This window comes from Semicossyphus pulcher, unplaced genomic scaffold, assembly GCF_022749685.1.
Source record: "Semicossyphus pulcher isolate SPU_LCO1_2020_fin unplaced genomic scaffold, fSemPul1.0.p SCAF_1, whole genome shotgun sequence".
Lineage (NCBI taxonomy): Eukaryota > Metazoa > Chordata > Actinopteri > Labriformes > Labridae > Semicossyphus > Semicossyphus pulcher.
The window spans coordinates 17802319-17820539 of NW_027211603.1; the positions used below are offsets into that span (position 1 = coordinate 17802319).

The following is an 18221-nucleotide window of genomic DNA, read 5'->3' on the forward strand; positions in this document are numbered from 1 at the left end:
GATGTTTCAGTTGTAAGAAATCACCACGTAGACATGTTAAATTTAAAGATATTTAGCTGATATGATATGTCCAACATATGTATGCTTATAGCATGATAGAAAAAAAAAACACTTCCTTCCTGTCATGATGTTCGCCCCGGGCGACATATTGATTTCCACCAATCAGAGTGCTCTTTCATTCTTCTCAGCCAATGGGAGCCCAGAAGGTCTTTACCGTGTCAGTGGGTGTGATCCCCGAGGAGGAAGAGTCACCGAACAATATAACGAAGTTTTAAGGTAAGTTTGTACCGACTTCAGCTAAGGGATATTTCAAAGGGAAGCTATAAAATGAAATGTTAAAAGCACGTCCGTCTGGTTGTTGTGTCTTGTAGCTTTCAAGTCACACTTCAGCGGTCTGTTTGGTCGTACGGTGGCCGAAGTTTTACTTCTACTGTACGCGAGGTTTATCAACACAAACTGTACCACAAGATAACCCAACCGTGTTTTTTAACCTTTCATTTGAATATGCATTTTTTTTTTAATTTATCACGGACGATTCTTGTTTCCGGTCGGTTGAATAAAACTTTAATGCGGTTTTGAAAACTCTTAAATTATTCACTCTTGTGGCACGTTTACGAGCTAACTTCACGTGTTATGACCTAAAAAACCACCTGTAACTGCCTGTCTGTCTCAATAGAATACGTACACGCCCTTGTATGGCCATATGAAAGCTTTAAAAGTCACGGTCAATGCTTTGTCTATGAAATCTCTGCATCTCAGCAAGCACAAGCCTGTGAACATACAAAAAACCTTTGGAAGAGAGTGACTTGATTTGATTTCAGCTGAATTTTGAAATTGCTGTGTGCAAGGATGTTTTTTGCAGCTCATCTACACTACGCTGCAAACAACAAATTTAGGATATTGTGGATCTCTTGATAAATTGACTAAAAAGATTCTTGAGTCGGATCAATCAAATCTTAAGGTATTGCTTTGAGGAAGAACTGTCTGTCTGTCTATCAGAATGAGGGTTTATTGCGAAGTAGGTTTACACATACAAGGAATTTGTTTTCGTGATTTTTGGTGCAGAACGATTAACTAGAATAAAAATAAGTAAATGACTTAAATATAAATATCTATCTATCTGTCTCCTGTGGGAAAGAGGTTTGAAAATGTCAACCTCTCATTTAAACCGTACTTTACCGACACACATTCTGCCTGATGTGACCTCCTCTCAGGGCCGTGGGCATGTTGCATGAGGATACATACAACCCTTTATCCTGCTCATACATGGGGCTTCATCTAACTTTACGCTGATTTCTATGTTGCATGTACCGCGTTCATATTACTTTTCACTATTCATATTACTTCTCTGTTTTATAATGTTTTGTTTTGAACTGCTGGTTGGTAAAAACAAGCAATTTGAACTTTGGAAAAAAGTTTTTCACAAATAACTAATGAACATTTATCTGTCTGGGACAAGTCGGACCCATTGGCCTTTGCAGATGAATATCTCACTGAGAGGTATAGATGATCAGGGGATGGAGTTCTATATTTATGTAGGCTGCTGGGTCCAAAGATTCAGCACCAGACAAAAAAAAAAAGTTGTCTGATGCTTTGTGAATTCTGTAAAACACCTGTCAGTTAGCACAGAAAGATTTGTGCATAATCTAGATTTACTTAAGGCAATACTCACTATGTTACCAGGCTGTTGATCTTGCTGTGCAGTGTCTGGGTCCTTACAAATATGATATTTTGTATTAGCTCCACGTCACTGACTTCTTATTCATTATGGACTAAATAAGCAGGATATTTCCACAAAATTGACATGATACCTCAAGCCCTCTGGAGTGCAGTTATATATTCTCTTAATCATCTGCACAAGTGCTCTCCACAGCTGCAGACGTGCCTTCCCCCTGCCGTATACATACATCAATAGAACTTGTATTAACGTTTTGGACAGGACATGCCAAGCCTGTGATTTTAATAGAAAGGAGTCACTGGATCATCTTCTGGTGGCTCCAAAAGTGTGACTGTGTTACCAGATACTGCCAGGGAAGCCAAAGTCAGACAGTACACATTATATAATTATTTGATTGTGTTTCATGATAAGTAGTATTGCAATAATGTGCCTTGTATGAAGAGGCCAGTTTCTGTCACTGGGACAGAGTCAGTGGCTGTCCCTCCTGGGATCCCTTCCATCACTGGCCTCCCTTTATTATCATCCAGTACCAGCTCCTCTGCTGGAGTGAACTCCTGGGTCGGTGGGCCGTACCCCGTGCCCGATTATCTGCCTTTTTTACTGCAATCATAGAGACATAAAATATGTCAGCAGATCGATTCACCTCATTTGTACATTTTTATCAACAATCAAGTCACTTACCAGCCTGCAAAATGATCTTGTATTTAATTTTGACTTGCTGCCAGGTCCTTTTGTGGCCTGACAAGTTTGTTCTTAATGAATGATAGATAAATACATGGGATAGATGAAAATAGTGGACAGAATAAAAATAGACACATATTGTGGATAATTGTTTGCAATTGATCTTAATGATAATCAACATTTCCTGAGTAACATGCACTTCCACTTGCCACATTTAAGGCAAAATGTACAACTGTTAATTATTGGACTTGAAAAGTAACTCCTTTAATTGTAATGATGACAGTTTCAGTGGAGCACTGTTTATTAATTGTACATTTTTGCACTGCTTACGCATTCAGCCGGTTCGCTACAGTCTGCCAGGCTTTCTCTCGTTCTTTAATTATAGCAGCTGTATTTCCTTTTTCTCTAATTATGTGTTTCATTTCTTTGTATATCTCCATGAGGAGCTGTTGTTGTGCTGATGAAAAGTATGATGCACGAGTCTTTCTCTCCATTTTTGCATCCGTGATTCTGTGATCGATCCCGTGGTCTATTTAAGAATGCCTTGAACGTGCACCAATTCAGCCAGGATGCGCAGATTAAACTAGGTCAAGCTGGGCTTTCTCAGTTATCCTGGATTTCTTTATTCTACTTTTGTGCAATACCCCTCTGGACTCTTCCAGAGTACGCCTTTTGTTTTGCCTTGTTTTATATTTTGTTTTATTTAATTAAGTAATTAAGTCTGCACCTTGTCCTCACCTTTTTGGTTAAACCTCAAACAGTGACATTATCAGCTTGATGATGAAAAAATAATGAAGAAATTAATTGACATGCCATGTGGTTTTCCTTTATTTGAAGGCATCATGTAAGGGTCTGTTTGGTAATACAATAACTTGCATAGAAATATCATTTCATAACTAAAAGGTAATTTTCCTAACTTGTGGAGGCACATTTTTGTGTGAATGAAATATTATTTCCACCTTTAATGTCAGACGAGCTGTCCAGGGAATACTCGAGGTTGCCTTTTGGCAGCAAAAGCTAAATGATATATTTTAAGCTCCTGATGATCACTTAATCCTCATACAGCTGCTGAACAAATCTCACAGTGTACTTCCAGAGCACCGATAGATAGGATAGCATATAATTACATACTGGCTGAGTTGTGGAGATTCCTGTAGACCCAACAGACAAGCATACTGTGTATTAGTGAAATATGAGGATATGCATCTAATCCAGCTCAGGGATGCTCTTTCCACGCAGAGCGCTCTGCGTCCTGTGCACGGAGACAACAGCAAGAGTGAGCGCGCTGGCTTCATTCTTCATTCAGAGTACCGGAGTCAGGAGCTGGACTGGGGGGGAGGGCTGAGATTAAACATGTTTTTATGTAATGAGCATTTCAAAAGGAGGCTGGGGTAAAAAAAAGGGCAAAGTGAAGTGAGGCTACAAATATCAGGGACCACAGGACAGGAGTGGTTTTAACTCCAGGAGGAAATGTGTCTGTCACTACCAGGCAGTTAAATTTTGAGAGGTTATATGATGCGATTTCCTCTTATATTGTGCATAAAACATCTGATCACATCAGAATCAGGAGAAAAGTCAGTGCAAAGTCTCAACTGTTTTTGTCACCACATATGAATGATGTGGAGAAAGGAATAAAATTAATTTCATTTAGTCTGTTACATGTCCAAAAAAGGTGAAATGTCATCATTTATCAGAGCCACAGGTGTTGAAATAAATGCGTCAGTTCCTGAAGTTGAAGTTGCAATGATAAAAAAAAGTGAAAGTGAATTTTTCCACTGTTTTATGTGGTTGTCCAACAGTGATGGTAAATGAAGCAATACATTCATCAGTGTGAGTCCTATACTGACTGAGAAAGTTATTATTTAATTTACTGCTTATTTACGTTTTACTGAATTAAGTTCCTGCCACAGCATACTTAGAGTAATCATGAATATTATGACTTGCTGCTCTCTAATCCTTTGGCAGTTAAAGCCTTTTTTAGGTTTGAGGTTTATTCAGGTCTTCTAATATCCGCATGTGAAATGGTTGTAGTATTACGTAATAAAAGCGCCTCTAAAAAAGCCTAAAAAATTTGCTATAAAAGCCACAAAAAAACAGTCACTTAGATTAAAGTCAAATCTATTGATTTATTCTGCTAACGGAGGAGAGATGGAGTAAGATTACGCAACAGTCACGCAAATGTTAAAAATAAAAAACATCGTCCGTCCACTTAATGGTTCACTGACTGCTTGATACACAAACAAATAGAAAGAAAAGACAAGACTGAAAATGTAAGAAGAGTTCTGAATGGAGAGGAGGAACCTGCAGCCCTGACGTCCCTGAGGAGAACGGAAAGCATCCAGATCTCTTTGAAGGCAATGAAATGTGACAATTTAGAAAAAGTAAACTTCAAATGTTACAGGAGGCTGTTTGATAACTTCTGAATTAGTTGAACCTCTTTGAAAGTTAAGGGATAATAGTCCTCGGGTTTACATTATTCTTCATAATGTAAAACACAGACACTATTATGTACTGAGCTGCTTGGATATATCTCCTCTCATCTCTGTGTGTCTCCATCTGTGTTCAGAGGATGGCAGACAGGACTGTGGACGGTGGGCCGTGGACAGGATGTGCGGTCATGTTTCTTCAGTCGCTCTGTCCTGGTGTGAACCTGCTCTCTCTCTTCAAAGACCGCGAACACGGAAAGTTAATCGTTTTCAAAATCATCAAGCTGACACTCGTAGGTGAGCGCTGTAGATAGGATCTATAAGGCAACACACATTTATTCTTTAATGTCACATGTATTAATCTGTGTTTTCCCCTGCTCAGACTCTGCAGGAGGACTGGATGGTTATGAGATACTTAAAGTCCATGACGCTGATCCCTTCCTGGGGGTGGAGGTGAAGTTCGTGGATGAGGCAGCGTGTCAACAGTTCCTGGATAGCTACAGCTCCGGAGCGGTGCGTCAGTCTCTCTCCCAACACGCCTGCCGGCTTCTTGCTCTTTCACAGGAGTTCACAGTGGAAACGCAGCTCAAAGCCAGCACACACATCCTGGATCTCTATCTGGACAAGCTGGAGCTTTGCCTGAAGCACATCCACCTGTCACAGGTAGACTCCATGTTTCTGATGGTCTCTTTTTTAAAGCTTTAAGATGGAAGTTTGTTCTTTACTAAATAATCATTCTGACATTGGGTTCATGTAGGCTGATATATTCATGGACGTTTGTTTGTTTTAGCCAAACCTATCAATGATGAGTGACGCATCTCACCTACATAATTTTTAGTTAAATCTGCAGCTGTTTTTTCTGTAAGTGTTCCAACAACCTGTAAAGCTTTTTGATCTTACCCACCCTTACTTTCTCAATGAATATAGCTAGGTAGCTAGCTACATAGGAAGATGACTTGCCCATTCATCATCCTGCCTGTTACGCTCTGATTGGTCAGTTGTTCCATTTAAATCAAATGCAGGTTGCATGTGAGGCAGAAGTTATGTGTCTGACTTGTTTACTACCCTGTTGATACATGTTGTATTTTGTTAATTTGCCAGAGTGAGCTGTTGATTCAACTTGGAATGAATGGCTTGTACAGTTTATTGTTGTGAACTAAAAAGAAACCAACCAAAACAAACCATTAGCACAAGGTCATTCAGGCTTTGGAGCGAACCCACTTACCATAGCTGACATGTGAGTAACCATTCAGGCTTGTTGGTTTTCTTTTTGGATGCAGATAGATTAGGGTCGGAAGTCACAAGATCAAAGACGCATGAATACAAGTTTGTTCCTGCCTTACCAACTGACTGTCAACACATTATAGCCTTCAAGCAAAAAAGTGTGACTAAAGCCTTAAAAGAGACTGTCACGGCACCACAAAAATATCACAAAACGCAGTTACTATGACCTGTTCACGACTCATTAGGGGATGTTTGTTTGTTTTCAATTCTGTCACACGCTTCACAAATTGATTTCTTTCCCTCAGTAGTCTACACGAGTTTGACAAAAAGAGGCCATTTCTACAACTCATAGCTGCAAAAACATTAGATAAACTTTAATGTTGTAATCTCGATGATCTCAGTTTCGTTCTCTTTGGCAGCACCTATGGCAATTGCCGGAGCACACTTCCCAGATGTTCCCAGAGTGTTTCAGGTGTGACGTCCACATTTGGCTCCAGTTGTAACTCTTGATTTTCCTCGTTGACGGTCGCTTTGTGTTTCTTTTTCTTTGGATTCTCACTTATTGTTGAAGTTGTATCTGTAGTCATCGATCTTTTCTTTGTTTGTTCAGCCGTCGTAGATTACTGTATACTCGCAACACTTGCAGAGACCTGAAAAGCAGCCGCTTAGCTCCGCCTACCTTCTCTGACAGACCAACCACTGCTGGGTGATGGAAAACGCATCACTAACTGGGCGCACCAGACACCCGGTCCATATTTCTGCAAATGCAAAGGCTTTCTTCAGTGGGCCATAGGCTCAATCACCATCGTGTTAAACAATTTTTGTCCCCTGTAAAATTTGATTGGCTGAACGTACTATTTATATCTGACACGTACATTAACATGATTGTGTCCTGCTGATATAAAGTGTTAAAGTATTAAGATTTCTTGTATCTTTACTTTAAAACCATTATAATATTATAATATAGTACAGGCTGTGTACAGTTAGTATATAGTATACTGATGGGACACACATGAGATTAACAAAGCAGGACTGGAATCACCCTTCATAAAGTAATTGTTGTTGCTCTCAGATGATGAGTTCACCTTTATGTTCTCACTCATTTTATTCAATATAAGTGCTCTCTGTCGTTTTGTGTCAGCCGGAGCGTCTGCGTGACGAGGAGATTGATGACCTGGAGCAGCAGCTGCAGGATCAGGCCCTCGGTCCTGCCCCACAGTCCACCACCATCACACAGGAAGAGTCTCCCGTCCCCAGCAACTGCTTCAAGTTTCAGAATCGAGTGTTCGGTGAGTCAAGACAACTTGACATTTCTTCTCATCTTTTGTGGTTTGTCCTTCACAAACTTGGTGTCAGAATAGAGAATAGAATAGCGTATATTTCTGAGCTGCTGGTACCTTCTCATTAGATTTAGCAGAAGCAAAAGTTTCGATGACAATGTTAAATTACCATCCAGTTGTTTTGGATGTTTACAGGATAAGCGGTATAGAGATGGATGGATGGATGGATGTGTTAAAGTGAATTTTAGATTAAAAAACAAAACTTGCTGGTGATTTATAACCCACAAGCATCAGAAGAATTTATTTTTAATAACTATGTCATTGCTGCGTGGTCATACAGTCTAAAGGTTGCATTGTTTTGAAACCTCCTTCATGATCGTTTGTTGGTCTGCAGTCAAAAATCATCTTTTTATTGCGGCGAGCTGCCAAATTCCTGTTACCGTGTTCACAACATCCAACATCGTCTTGTGTTGGATTTTCTGACTTCACATGAATTCAGCGCTGTTCGCCCGCTGTCGCTCTAATCCAACCTTTCATGAATTAATGTTCAGTCTATGGGAAGAGATTAGAGGCAGCAGATAATGTATTTGGATTGCATTGATTTAAATTTGTTGACCTCATATTTAAACTGTTAAATTAACATAAAAAGAAACAAATCTATTCAGTACAAATCAATTTACGTAAGTGTACTGATTCAATTAATGCTTGACAAGTTTAAATGGAGTTAATTCAATGCATTTTCAGGTGCAACCATGTAAGTGTAAATACATGTCTAAACTCTGTATAGACTTTTAGCTCCTAGTATATGACAGCAGCCGATAATAAAATTACAACACATTACAAACTCCCTCAATGTGCAGCTATTACACTCCAATACAGTAGGTGGTAAAATATAATGTTGTAATGCACCAAAGACCAAACATACGCAAGAAAAACCTGTTGATGTCCTGTGAGGTTAAAGTTCACAGCACATCTATCACTTATTGTTGGAAATATTGCTGTTTACACACACTTGTGTATAAACCAATGTTTACGTAATCACAATTAACACACTTTGCATTATTGTGTTTTTACTTCATCCTTCATCCTTCGGTCCATCAGAGGACCGTATGCTGACAGCGGCAGATGTCCAGAGCTTCTCTAACGGAGTGGGCCGGCAGTGGAAGCACGTAGGGAGGGCCCTGGGGAAGAGCTGCCGGGCTCTGAAGGGTCCGGCCATAGACAACCTGGCCTACGAGTACGAGAGAGAAGGGCTGTATGAGCAAGCCTATCAGCTGCTCAGCCGCTTCATCGAGGCAGAGGGGAGAGCGGCCAAGCTGAGCCGGCTGGTCAAAGCACTGGAGGACTGCAAACTCACCTACCTGGCTGAGAATATTTTGGACGTTCAGCCGTGAGAGTGACTCTGTGTGCGTTGTTGTGCGTGTACGAGTGGGGGAAACTGACGGGGAGATGTCCTCTCTGCTCTCGACAGTTCACTTTGTCCGGCCTGCTTATATGTACAGTTTGTGTGTTCTTGATTGACATCTGTCATCCTCGAATCATTCCTGAGCGTGTGTGTGTGTGTGTGTGTGTGTGTGAGAAAGAGAGAGAGCATGAGACAGAGAATTGATTTATATCTTGATTAGCTTTTCAATGATTAGTATTATTGTTTAAATTTAGATGAAATGATTTGTCATCACTGTCATAAAGATGCTGTCTAGAGTTGAATGCACTGTTTAAACTGTTTTCATCATGTGACTATTTTTATTCCTGCTTTATTCGTCCATTTACAGATGAAGCCTGTTGGTTCTGTTACTAATGAGTACACAACTGAAGGTTATTGTTTTTTTTTCTACAGAATGGGTTTATACAAATTAAATGGTTTGAAAAAAAATAGTCTTCATGTTTGTGTTTGATGCATTAGTGTAATTAAAACTGAAAACATAATTTTGTCAAAATTCCCTCAGGTATAATTTAGTGCTAATCCTCCCTCCCTCCCCTCACTCTCTGTCACTCACGTACACGTGCACTTGCTCATATGATTAAACTGCACTGATTACTGATGTTGTCGCTGCATGTGTGTGTGCGTGCGTCACGTTGTGTGTGGGGGCTTCAGGGTAGAGAGCTGGCGATGCAGTGTGAGATGTGTGTGTGTGTGTGTGTGAAAGTTGTATCTCAACCTGGCTGTCAAAGAGGAAATTCACTGATGGACAGCTGAAGTCTCTTCAGGTTGAGCTCCTCTGCTGGTTTCATTGAGGGTCCTCTGTGGAGCCCCACCCCCCTTTCTACTGCACTTGACCATCCATCCAGATGTGATGTGTGGATTAGAAGCTTTTATCACACACACTTATTACAGCTATATGGTACGACCACAACCCCCCAACATAGACACACACAGCTCTATAAGTTATGATAAACACACAAATCTCTTTACATTTAATGTAACCAGGCAAGAGCGGACACGGACTGAGGCTGAAGTTATATTTCCTGAATCATCGCTTTAATGACATGCAGAGGAGTTTACATTCTACACATACTCAAATACTGCACTGGTTTAATTATTATTATTTAACACTAAGTATATTTACATTTTGTTGTTTTTAATGTGGAAGATTTGTCTTGTAGCAATGTATAGAAATTGGTAGAAAATAGCATTTTGTGATTTTACTTTTGATTTGGTGTTTGGGGTTTTACACACACAAACACACACACACACATCCACCGTACCAGTGTAATCATTACAATGCCCTTTAAATATCTATCTATTAGTTATAATAACCTAATAATTAAATATGAAAAATTATATTTTATGTGACGTTAAAATGACTCTGCCTGGGCAGTGTGTTTTAATTTTGTTACTAGGTACATTTTGCTGTTTTATTTTGGTAAGATTTTTGAATGCAGGTTTTTCATTTGTGATGGTGTGTTTGTTTTAATGGTGGAATACAAGTACATTTGTTAATGTACTGTTTTTAATTTAAGTTATAGGTCACTTTTTAGGCCATTTACCTAATCAAGTTATTATAGGCTATAAAAAATAGAAGAGGATTATCAAATACTAAGAAATGTCAGGTTTTTTTTTTTATGTAGCCAACATTTTACTGCTACGGATTTGAATGCAGGACCCTAAATTGTTTTGGTGTGTAACACTGGGAAATTGCTAACAAACCAAAAAAAAAGAGGGAAAGATTTTTTCCCCATTATTATTTAGTCATAGGTCCCCTCCTCTTACTGTGTTTTCATGCAGGCTGATTTTATAAAATATTGACTTGTTGTCTTGCTCCTCGCCCAGCACCGAGCCTGACTGTGTTTAAACCTGTTTCGCACACAGCCTGTTAAACGTCAGTCCTGGTACAATAAAAGAACAGTGTAGTGTCGTTTTAATTTTTCAAACAACAGCACAAAATCCACTAATACCAGAAGACAAGAGGGCAACATTTGCCATTTAAACGCTCTTTCATTTGAATAATCTTTCATAGGACGTGATTAAAGCTTGGCTGCTGTGACGTAAGCGAGCTTTAGGTGAGTCTCGCGCAGCCAGCCCTGCTTTCCTCCTCTTCCTCTCGCGCCCCTCCTGCCTGCCTTCGTGAAAAGATACGATGAAATCGCTCGCGCTCGCTGTCATCATCATCATCAGCGCCGCCCTGTAGAGAGAGAGAGAGAAAGAGAGAGAGATAGAGCTCGAGGCCCCCCCTCCCCACCTAACAACAACCCCAACCCCGCAGGCTCGAGCACAACGACCCCACCCCCCAATCCCCTCTGAGAGGAGACGGAGCGAGAGAGGCGCATACAGAGTCACGGAGAAAAGATCGTTTCGGGATCCCGGCTCTGTTTAGCCCTCAATCAGGGCCTAATGCTGTAGCAGACCGCGCGGGAGGAGAGCTCGAGCGAGAGACAACGCACTGATTGAGAGTCGACGAGGGACAGGGCGGACCGGAGAGACGACGGGATTGCTCATTCGCCTGGAAACATGGGATGTACACTGAGCGCCGAGGAGCGCGCGGCTCTGGACCGGAGCAAGGCCATCGAGAAAAACCTGAAAGAGGACGGGCTGACCGCCGCCAAGGACGTCAAGCTGCTCCTGCTCGGTAAGAGAAGAGCCTCTCACGCCGCGGGGCTGCAGCGCCTCGGCACGGCACGGCTCGGTTTGCTTGTGGTGGGGCTGCATGGGGCGGAGGTGCTCTCCGTGGTACTGATTTCGATGCCGGCTCTCACTCTGCCTTCCGTTCTTTACAGGCGGCGGAGAGTCCGGCAAAAGCACCATCGTCAAACAGATGAAGTAAGTGTCTTTTTTCGGCTTATTTTAACCCTCCCCGGTGCAGCCAGAGTAAAAGGCCCGAGATTGCGCCTCCCCTGTCTGTGCGAAGGCAGGTTGAGCCGCCATGTTTCGAGAGGCCGTAGCCCCGGAGGAGTGCCGGTGACTCGAGCACCTCCTGCAGACGGACAGTGAGGCTGCGGAGGCCGCACCGGTGCGTCCCACAGGGTGCTGTTCACTGCCTGGGTGCTGAAATGTAGTTAACCAGGGTTTGTCTTTGCTACAGGGAGTGTGCGACTGGGGAATAGGTGGGTGTTGTTCCTCTGTGCGCGTGAGAGTGCGCGCGTGTGCATGTATGTGTGTGTGTGAATTACATTGAGGTCACTACAGCTCCATTAGTGAATACCTCTGCTTTTAATCTTAATGGCTTTAAGTGCCCGATATCGCCGGGAGTACTTTGCCTATAAAGCGGATTTACGCAGAAATATGGCTTCTAAAACCGCATCTAAACCTACCCCTGTCTAAGCTAAATCACTCTTTGATGTTTTAAATCACTGTTGTTGTTTTATATAAACCTCTTAGTTAAGTTTCTAGATGTTTCAGTCCGGAAAAGGCTCGGTCCCATTGTATATTTCGTCTTGTGAGACATTTCTCCCAGTTTTTTTTTTATGGGTAGCAGTGAGCCTCCGTCCTGCTCAGCGCATCCCCCGGCCTGCAATGCTCTGACTGCACCCTTCCTCCCTCCTTCCCTGATTCCTCCTCTTCCCTTCACCTCATTACCCTCCCTGTGGTCCCTGGTTGTCCATAACTCACTGCTGTGCCCTGAACGCAACACAGAGGGCCCGAGAGTGTTTACAAATACTTTCCAGGCCTTGTTTTAGACAAAGGAGGCAGCAGATGATGGTTTTATCACACAATGTAGGTTAAGAAGTAACAGCAATGAATGGTAAATTTGTCAGCTCATCATCACGACCAACTACAGGTTACAGGAACAGGGTTCTTTATGAGGTTTGATTCAGGCCTGGTTGTGGTTGATGCATAGCTGCAGTGTGTGTGTGTGTGTGTGTGTGTGTGTGGCCACAGATTTTCTTAAATGATCTGTAAATGTAACCAATAATAATTGAGTTGTGCAGCTGAAAATAAACTCGTTGTGGTAGATTTAGTGAATTGATTTTATGGATTAAACCAGGAGTAACCTCACTGATGGTGATGTGCTGATAACCAGGATCGTCAGTTGCAGCTGCAGGATGTCAGTGGTGTCTATTTTTACGCTTTTCTGTTTTCAGACACTGTGATTGGTCCATGAAGTTTTCATCACTTATACATACTGCATAGAAAGCTGAAACTATTAGTCTGCCAGATAAAAAAAAATCAACCTGCAACCGTTGAGATACCTTAGTAATAATTTAAAGACATTTTTCAAGCAAAAATTCAGTGGTTCTGACTTTATTAAATGTGAAAATCGACATATTTACTTAGCTCTCTGTGATATGACGCTTGAGTTTTAGACTGCTGGTTGGACAAAATCATGAATTCAAAGATGTCACCCTGTGATTGTGGAATCTCTGATGGGGTTTCCTGTTTACAGACCGAACAAATTAATGAGTGATTGAGAAAATTACCTGCAAATATTAAAAACTTTATGTGATTTGCTGCCTTAATTGTATGTTACTGTCACCCCCTTTCCTTGGCTTTTATGTCCCATTCATTTCTCACCATCATGTCCATTTAGATGCAGCTCATCTTAAAGATTAGTCACAATGTTTTTGAGATGAAATTGACAGAATACAAGTCAGCATCTATTTTAATGACAAAATAATAATGTATCCCTTTTTTGTTGCAAAAAAACCCCACTATACATTGTCTGGTTCCTCTTCTTTTAATGTTATGATTGATCTAGCATGGTTGTAAAATATATAACGTTGGGTTTCGGACCATCTTACAAAGATGTGATATTGGAGCTTTAATCAATAATAAGCATTTGTTGGCTGCAGCCCACATTTGTTACATAGCCTTTGCTTTGTGCCAAACTGCAGCCTCCTTTCTCTGCAGGTTAATGATTTATTTCATGTTATTTTTATGATGTTTGGGGAGCCGGTCGCAGATTCAGGCCAGGCAGTTACTGCTATGAAACAACTTCTAACACAGATCAGAAGAATATAAAAGTTAAAACCATCAACCCTAAAATATCTTCCCCCTCAAACATCAGTAAATGATCACAGAGGAGGAAAAAGAGAAGCTGCTGAGTTTAAATGTGGATTGCAGGTCAGTTACAGAGGAGTTGTCTGATGTTTTATTAGATCCAGAGTGAACGAGGTCAGGGTGAAAGTGTGCTGATGGATAATTGAATGTTGACCAGATTATGAGGACTTTAACTGTGCCATACTGGATGAAACAGTAGAGTCCTGTTTAGTGTGATTGATTAGTGCTCTGACCGATTCCACTCCATTGCACATCATACATTATATACATATACATTATTGGCTTAAATATCACATTTCTGTCCAATTACAGATCACAGACTGAGAATGTGATCAATTCCCATCCCATTAGACGCTGACACACTCAAAGAAGCATTTTAGGAAGAAGGGAGAGAGCACTATAAGATTTACTGTATGTATTATGTTTGATACCAAAATGAATAATAAACGCAAAGAGAAAAATCTCCGCCAGAACCTGCAGAGCTTTTATTGTGAAAGGACAGTTGTTTCAGTCTGCAGGAGCATATGGGTTTGTGTGACTTTTCCTCTTTAGTCCATGCTCGATGCTAACATCTGTGTGCGCGTGCAGGATTATCCATGAAGATGGCTTTTCTGGGGATGATGTGAAGCAGTATAAGCCTGTCGTATACAGCAACACCATCCAGAGCTTGGCGGCCATCCTCCGAGCCATGGACTCACTGGGAATCGAGTTTGGAGACAAGGATAGAAAAGTTAGTCTCACAGTTACCCATCCATTGTTGAAACATCTTTGAAATGTAGGGGTTGTGTTAGTGCAGTGGGTTTGTTATATGGTTATAAATATAAAATATAACACCAGTCTAACAGGTGATAAATGATAGATATACAGATATGATTTTGTTCCTCTCTCCCTGATCATATGTTTTCTTGCAGGCGGATGCTAAGCTGGTTTGTGATGTGGTCAGTCGTATGGAGGACACAGAGCCGTACTCCGCAGAGCTTCTGACCGCTATGAAGCGTGTTTGGGCCGATGCTGGGACTCAGGAGTGCTTCAACCGCGCCCGAGAATACCAACTGAACGATTCTGCTCAATAGTGAGTGTGCCAAAAGACTTCAAGACTCTTGTTTGTTATCTCATCCTGTCATTTTATTCACCATTTCCTTGATATTCGTCCCTTAGCTACCTGGACAGTCTAGACCGAATCGGGGCGGCAGAGTACCAGCCCACAGAGCAGGACATCCTGAGAACCAGAGTGAAGACCACCGGTATCGTCGAAACCCACTTCACCTTCAAAAACCTTCATTTCAGGTAGCGCACATGAAGCGGCTATCATCGGAACTCATCACAGCTTGGGCCTTATTTCAGGTGTTTTGTCAAAGATTCGGTTTAGGGGATTAAAGCTCCGAGTCTGAATTGACTTCTTTTCCAGGCTGTTTGACGTGGGAGGTCAGAGGTCAGAGAGGAAGAAGTGGATCCACTGCTTTGAAGATGTGACGGCCATTATCTTCTGTGTGGCTCTGAGTGGATACGACCAGGTGCTCCATGAAGATGAAACAACTGTAAGTGTGACTCAGTTTATTCACTCTGAATCCTTCTGATGCACAATCCTCTGAGGGACTTTTGACAGCTGATAATTGGGAGTCCTTGTGGATAAAATACATCTGATATAACTGCAACATTACCAATTAGTCTTTGTCGCACTGATATCCTCACGCTGGATGTTTGTGCTTCTCTCCTGTACTCCCAAATTCCCATGTGCATCTTTAATGTTACCTCTCTATTAAAGGAAACAAATCTTATAGGTTGATACCTGCGGATTGACAATATATTGCATATATCTTAATTATATTCTAATGCACTTCACAGTTTTCTCAGGAATAGATTAAATCATTTCAAGATTTTAATTATAAAGCCCAACCGTCTCAGAGGGGCCGGCAACCCGTTAAACACCTTTTCTTCCCTCCTTCAGGACAGACAGTGAAACTGCATCTAATAAAATGGGAATTTATTTCACCAATTTTTCTTTTGCATATGATTTGTTAAGTAGGCCAGATGCCTTCGGTCGGGTTAAAATCAATGAATCTTTTAAATGTGTATTTCTTCTGTTTCTAGCTGATCCTCAATTTATATATACTTTTGTATTATACAAACACATTTAATCTGATTGTTTCCAATAGACAATCAATTTATAATTTATCAACTACATACATGAACCCGTGCACATAGCAGATTGCTCCTCCATGCAGCACTAACCACATATTCCTTCTTCCTGCAGAACCGCATGCACGAGTCTCTCATGCTCTTTGACTCCATCTGTAACAACAAGTTCTTCATCGACACCTCCATCATCCTCTTCCTCAACAAGAAGGATCTGTTTGCTGAGAAGATCAAGAAGTCCCCACTGACGATCTGTTTTCCAGAATACACAGGTGAGATCCCCGACCTTCATTTGCTTTTAAGAGCTTCTTCATTAACACAGTGACGAACGTTTATCCCTCATGCCGTCTGCTCTTCTCTCTGTTTCCTCCTGCAGGTGCTAACACTTACGATGATGCTACTGCATATATTCAGGTTCAGTTTGAGAGTAAGAACCGCTCTCCCAATAAGGAGATCTACTGTCACCTGACCTGTGCCACAGACACAGGAAACATCCAGGTAGTGTTTGATGCTGTTACTGACATCATTATTGCAAACAACCTTAGAGGGTGTGGCTTATACTGAGGCCTGGCCAAGCACAGAGGTTGTCATGGAGAGTATGAGGTGTTAATAATGATAATTTTGATGATACTTAAACACATAAATATGTAATTCTACACGTCCAAATGGACCCAAAGAGCTGCCGTCAGACACCACACTGGATTATTGCCATGATTTGTTCCCTTCCTCTTTTTATTTTCAGTATACAACCCCACTTTTGTCTTTTAAAAACGTGTTTTTGAGCTGAATGTTTCATGTTCTGTTGATGACCGTGTCAACGACTGGTAAGGTCAGAAGCGGCAGCCCCAGGGTTATATTCACCCGGAGCCTTGTTTTTGCAAACCCGGCCCAGAAATATAACATGAGGGGTGTGCAATGTCATTTTTAAACCGCGGTGTGGCATACGCTCCCATTCTTTATGTGACATTTCTATGTGCAAGTCTCGAGGCATTTCTATCTGTACTGAATATAGCCTGTTGTGCTGCGTTTGAAGAGCTGCTGTGTGCGCGAAGGTGGAGATGATGATGTTGTTGGGGAGGTTGCTGTACTCGTGGCTGAGGGTCATGGTTAGGAAAGGAGGCTATTTTAACTTTCAGATGGGACAAAGCTCCCCTCTCCTTCAGAGCCACACATGACTGAGTCGCCTGCAGGTCTGTTCCACTCTCCGTTCTCTTTCACTTTGAAACATAATGAAAGAGAGGATTCTTCTGTTCAGAGTGGCCGCCCACTGCTATTGGCCTCCTGTAGCATGAGGAAACGCCTATCAGCCAATGAAATTCACAATAAAAATACCCTGTCATATTGGTGCCATCCATCTGATGACACACAGGGGATTAGGATCAGAAATTATAAGTCATGCTCATCATTATTTAAGTAACAGATATAACATTTTATTATCATCGAATGATTTATTTATTTAAGCCTCATGCCCTACATGCCTCCTCCTACCTCCTGAAATCCCGTGCCACATATTTATTTCCTGACATGAAACACTGGGGTACACAGACGCCTGTCTACGGTTCAGAGGGTAGAAAGCAGCCCTCCAATGACATCTTGTTCTCCGTGTGCTGCTTTACCCGTCGATGTGAAACTGTGTAGAAATAGAAGACTGCACTAGGAGAACAATATCATTTGAGGCAGCCTCTGGGGAGTTGGGGGTTTTCCAAAACTCCCCTGATCAGTAAACAGGGAACCTTTATCCACCCCTCCTCCCACCCACACTCACTTCTGTCACGTTTCTCTTCTCACAGAGAAAAAAGTACAGCTCTCCATTTTCACCTGTGCACCCAGAAACTCATCTTCCCGTCCCTGTATACTCTTATCTATCACATATCAGTCCCTGTATCCTATTCTCCATTTTCACCTTAAAAGCACCGTACTGTATATATATTATGATTATACCAGATTTTTTTTTTACTGTGAATGTTTTTGTGCTGCACCCCCATCCTATTTGGTAGTTTATTGGTTGCTCTCATGTGGAATGTTTGTGCTGAGCCAATCGAATGTTGTGTTTACATTAAAGCCACACTTTTCCTAACTATTCCTGCGTCTGAGGTCTGAGTCTGATTACACTGACAAAGGTAAAAAAGGGTTTGATAACAATCGCAGCAGAAGTTTAAATACACGCTGACCTGCTTTAATCTGTGCAGAGAATTCAGGTTAGAGCAGGAAATTAGGCTGAACGTTATGAGAATGGACCACTTTTAATGCTTCACTGCCAGGTGAGCAGAGATGTGTATAAAAGATTGGGAGCAGGTCTTGCATGGCAGCAGGGCAGCACTTCGTGAAATGTGGCGGATGGCAGGGATCAGAGGCGTTGC

General features: G+C 41.6%; 2 protein-coding genes across 3 annotated transcripts; both read left to right on the top strand.

The window, feature by feature from the left end:
- The first annotated feature begins 224 nt into the window (after nucleotides 1–224).
- tradd (tnfrsf1a-associated via death domain) lies at nucleotides 225–9141 on the top strand. 2 transcript variants are annotated; one of them, XM_069661857.1, is made up of 5 exons: nucleotides 225–276; nucleotides 4926–5082; nucleotides 5168–5448; nucleotides 7151–7298; nucleotides 8391–9141. In XM_069661857.1, exons 2-5 carry the CDS (start codon nucleotides 4929–4931, stop codon nucleotides 8681–8683), a joined length of 876 nt encoding a protein of 291 aa, XP_069517958.1. In that variant the 5' UTR covers nucleotides 225–276; nucleotides 4926–4928; the 3' UTR covers nucleotides 8684–9141. The 2 variants fall into 2 exon arrangements, with proteins under 2 accessions (XP_069517958.1, XP_069517967.1); XM_069661866.1 differs by having other exon boundaries at nucleotides 4926–5078.
- A 1794-nt stretch (nucleotides 9142–10935) lies between these two features.
- gnao1b (guanine nucleotide binding protein (G protein), alpha activating activity polypeptide O, b) lies at nucleotides 10936–17941 on the top strand. The gene is made up of 8 exons (XM_069660837.1): nucleotides 10936–11356; nucleotides 11505–11547; nucleotides 14314–14455; nucleotides 14637–14797; nucleotides 14884–15012; nucleotides 15134–15263; nucleotides 15980–16133; nucleotides 16238–17941. The coding sequence occupies exons 1-8, from the start codon at nucleotides 11239–11241 to the stop codon at nucleotides 16423–16425; spliced, it is 1065 nt and encodes a 354-aa protein (XP_069516938.1). The 5' UTR covers nucleotides 10936–11238; the 3' UTR covers nucleotides 16426–17941.
- Nucleotides 17942–18221: the final 280 nt, after the last annotated feature.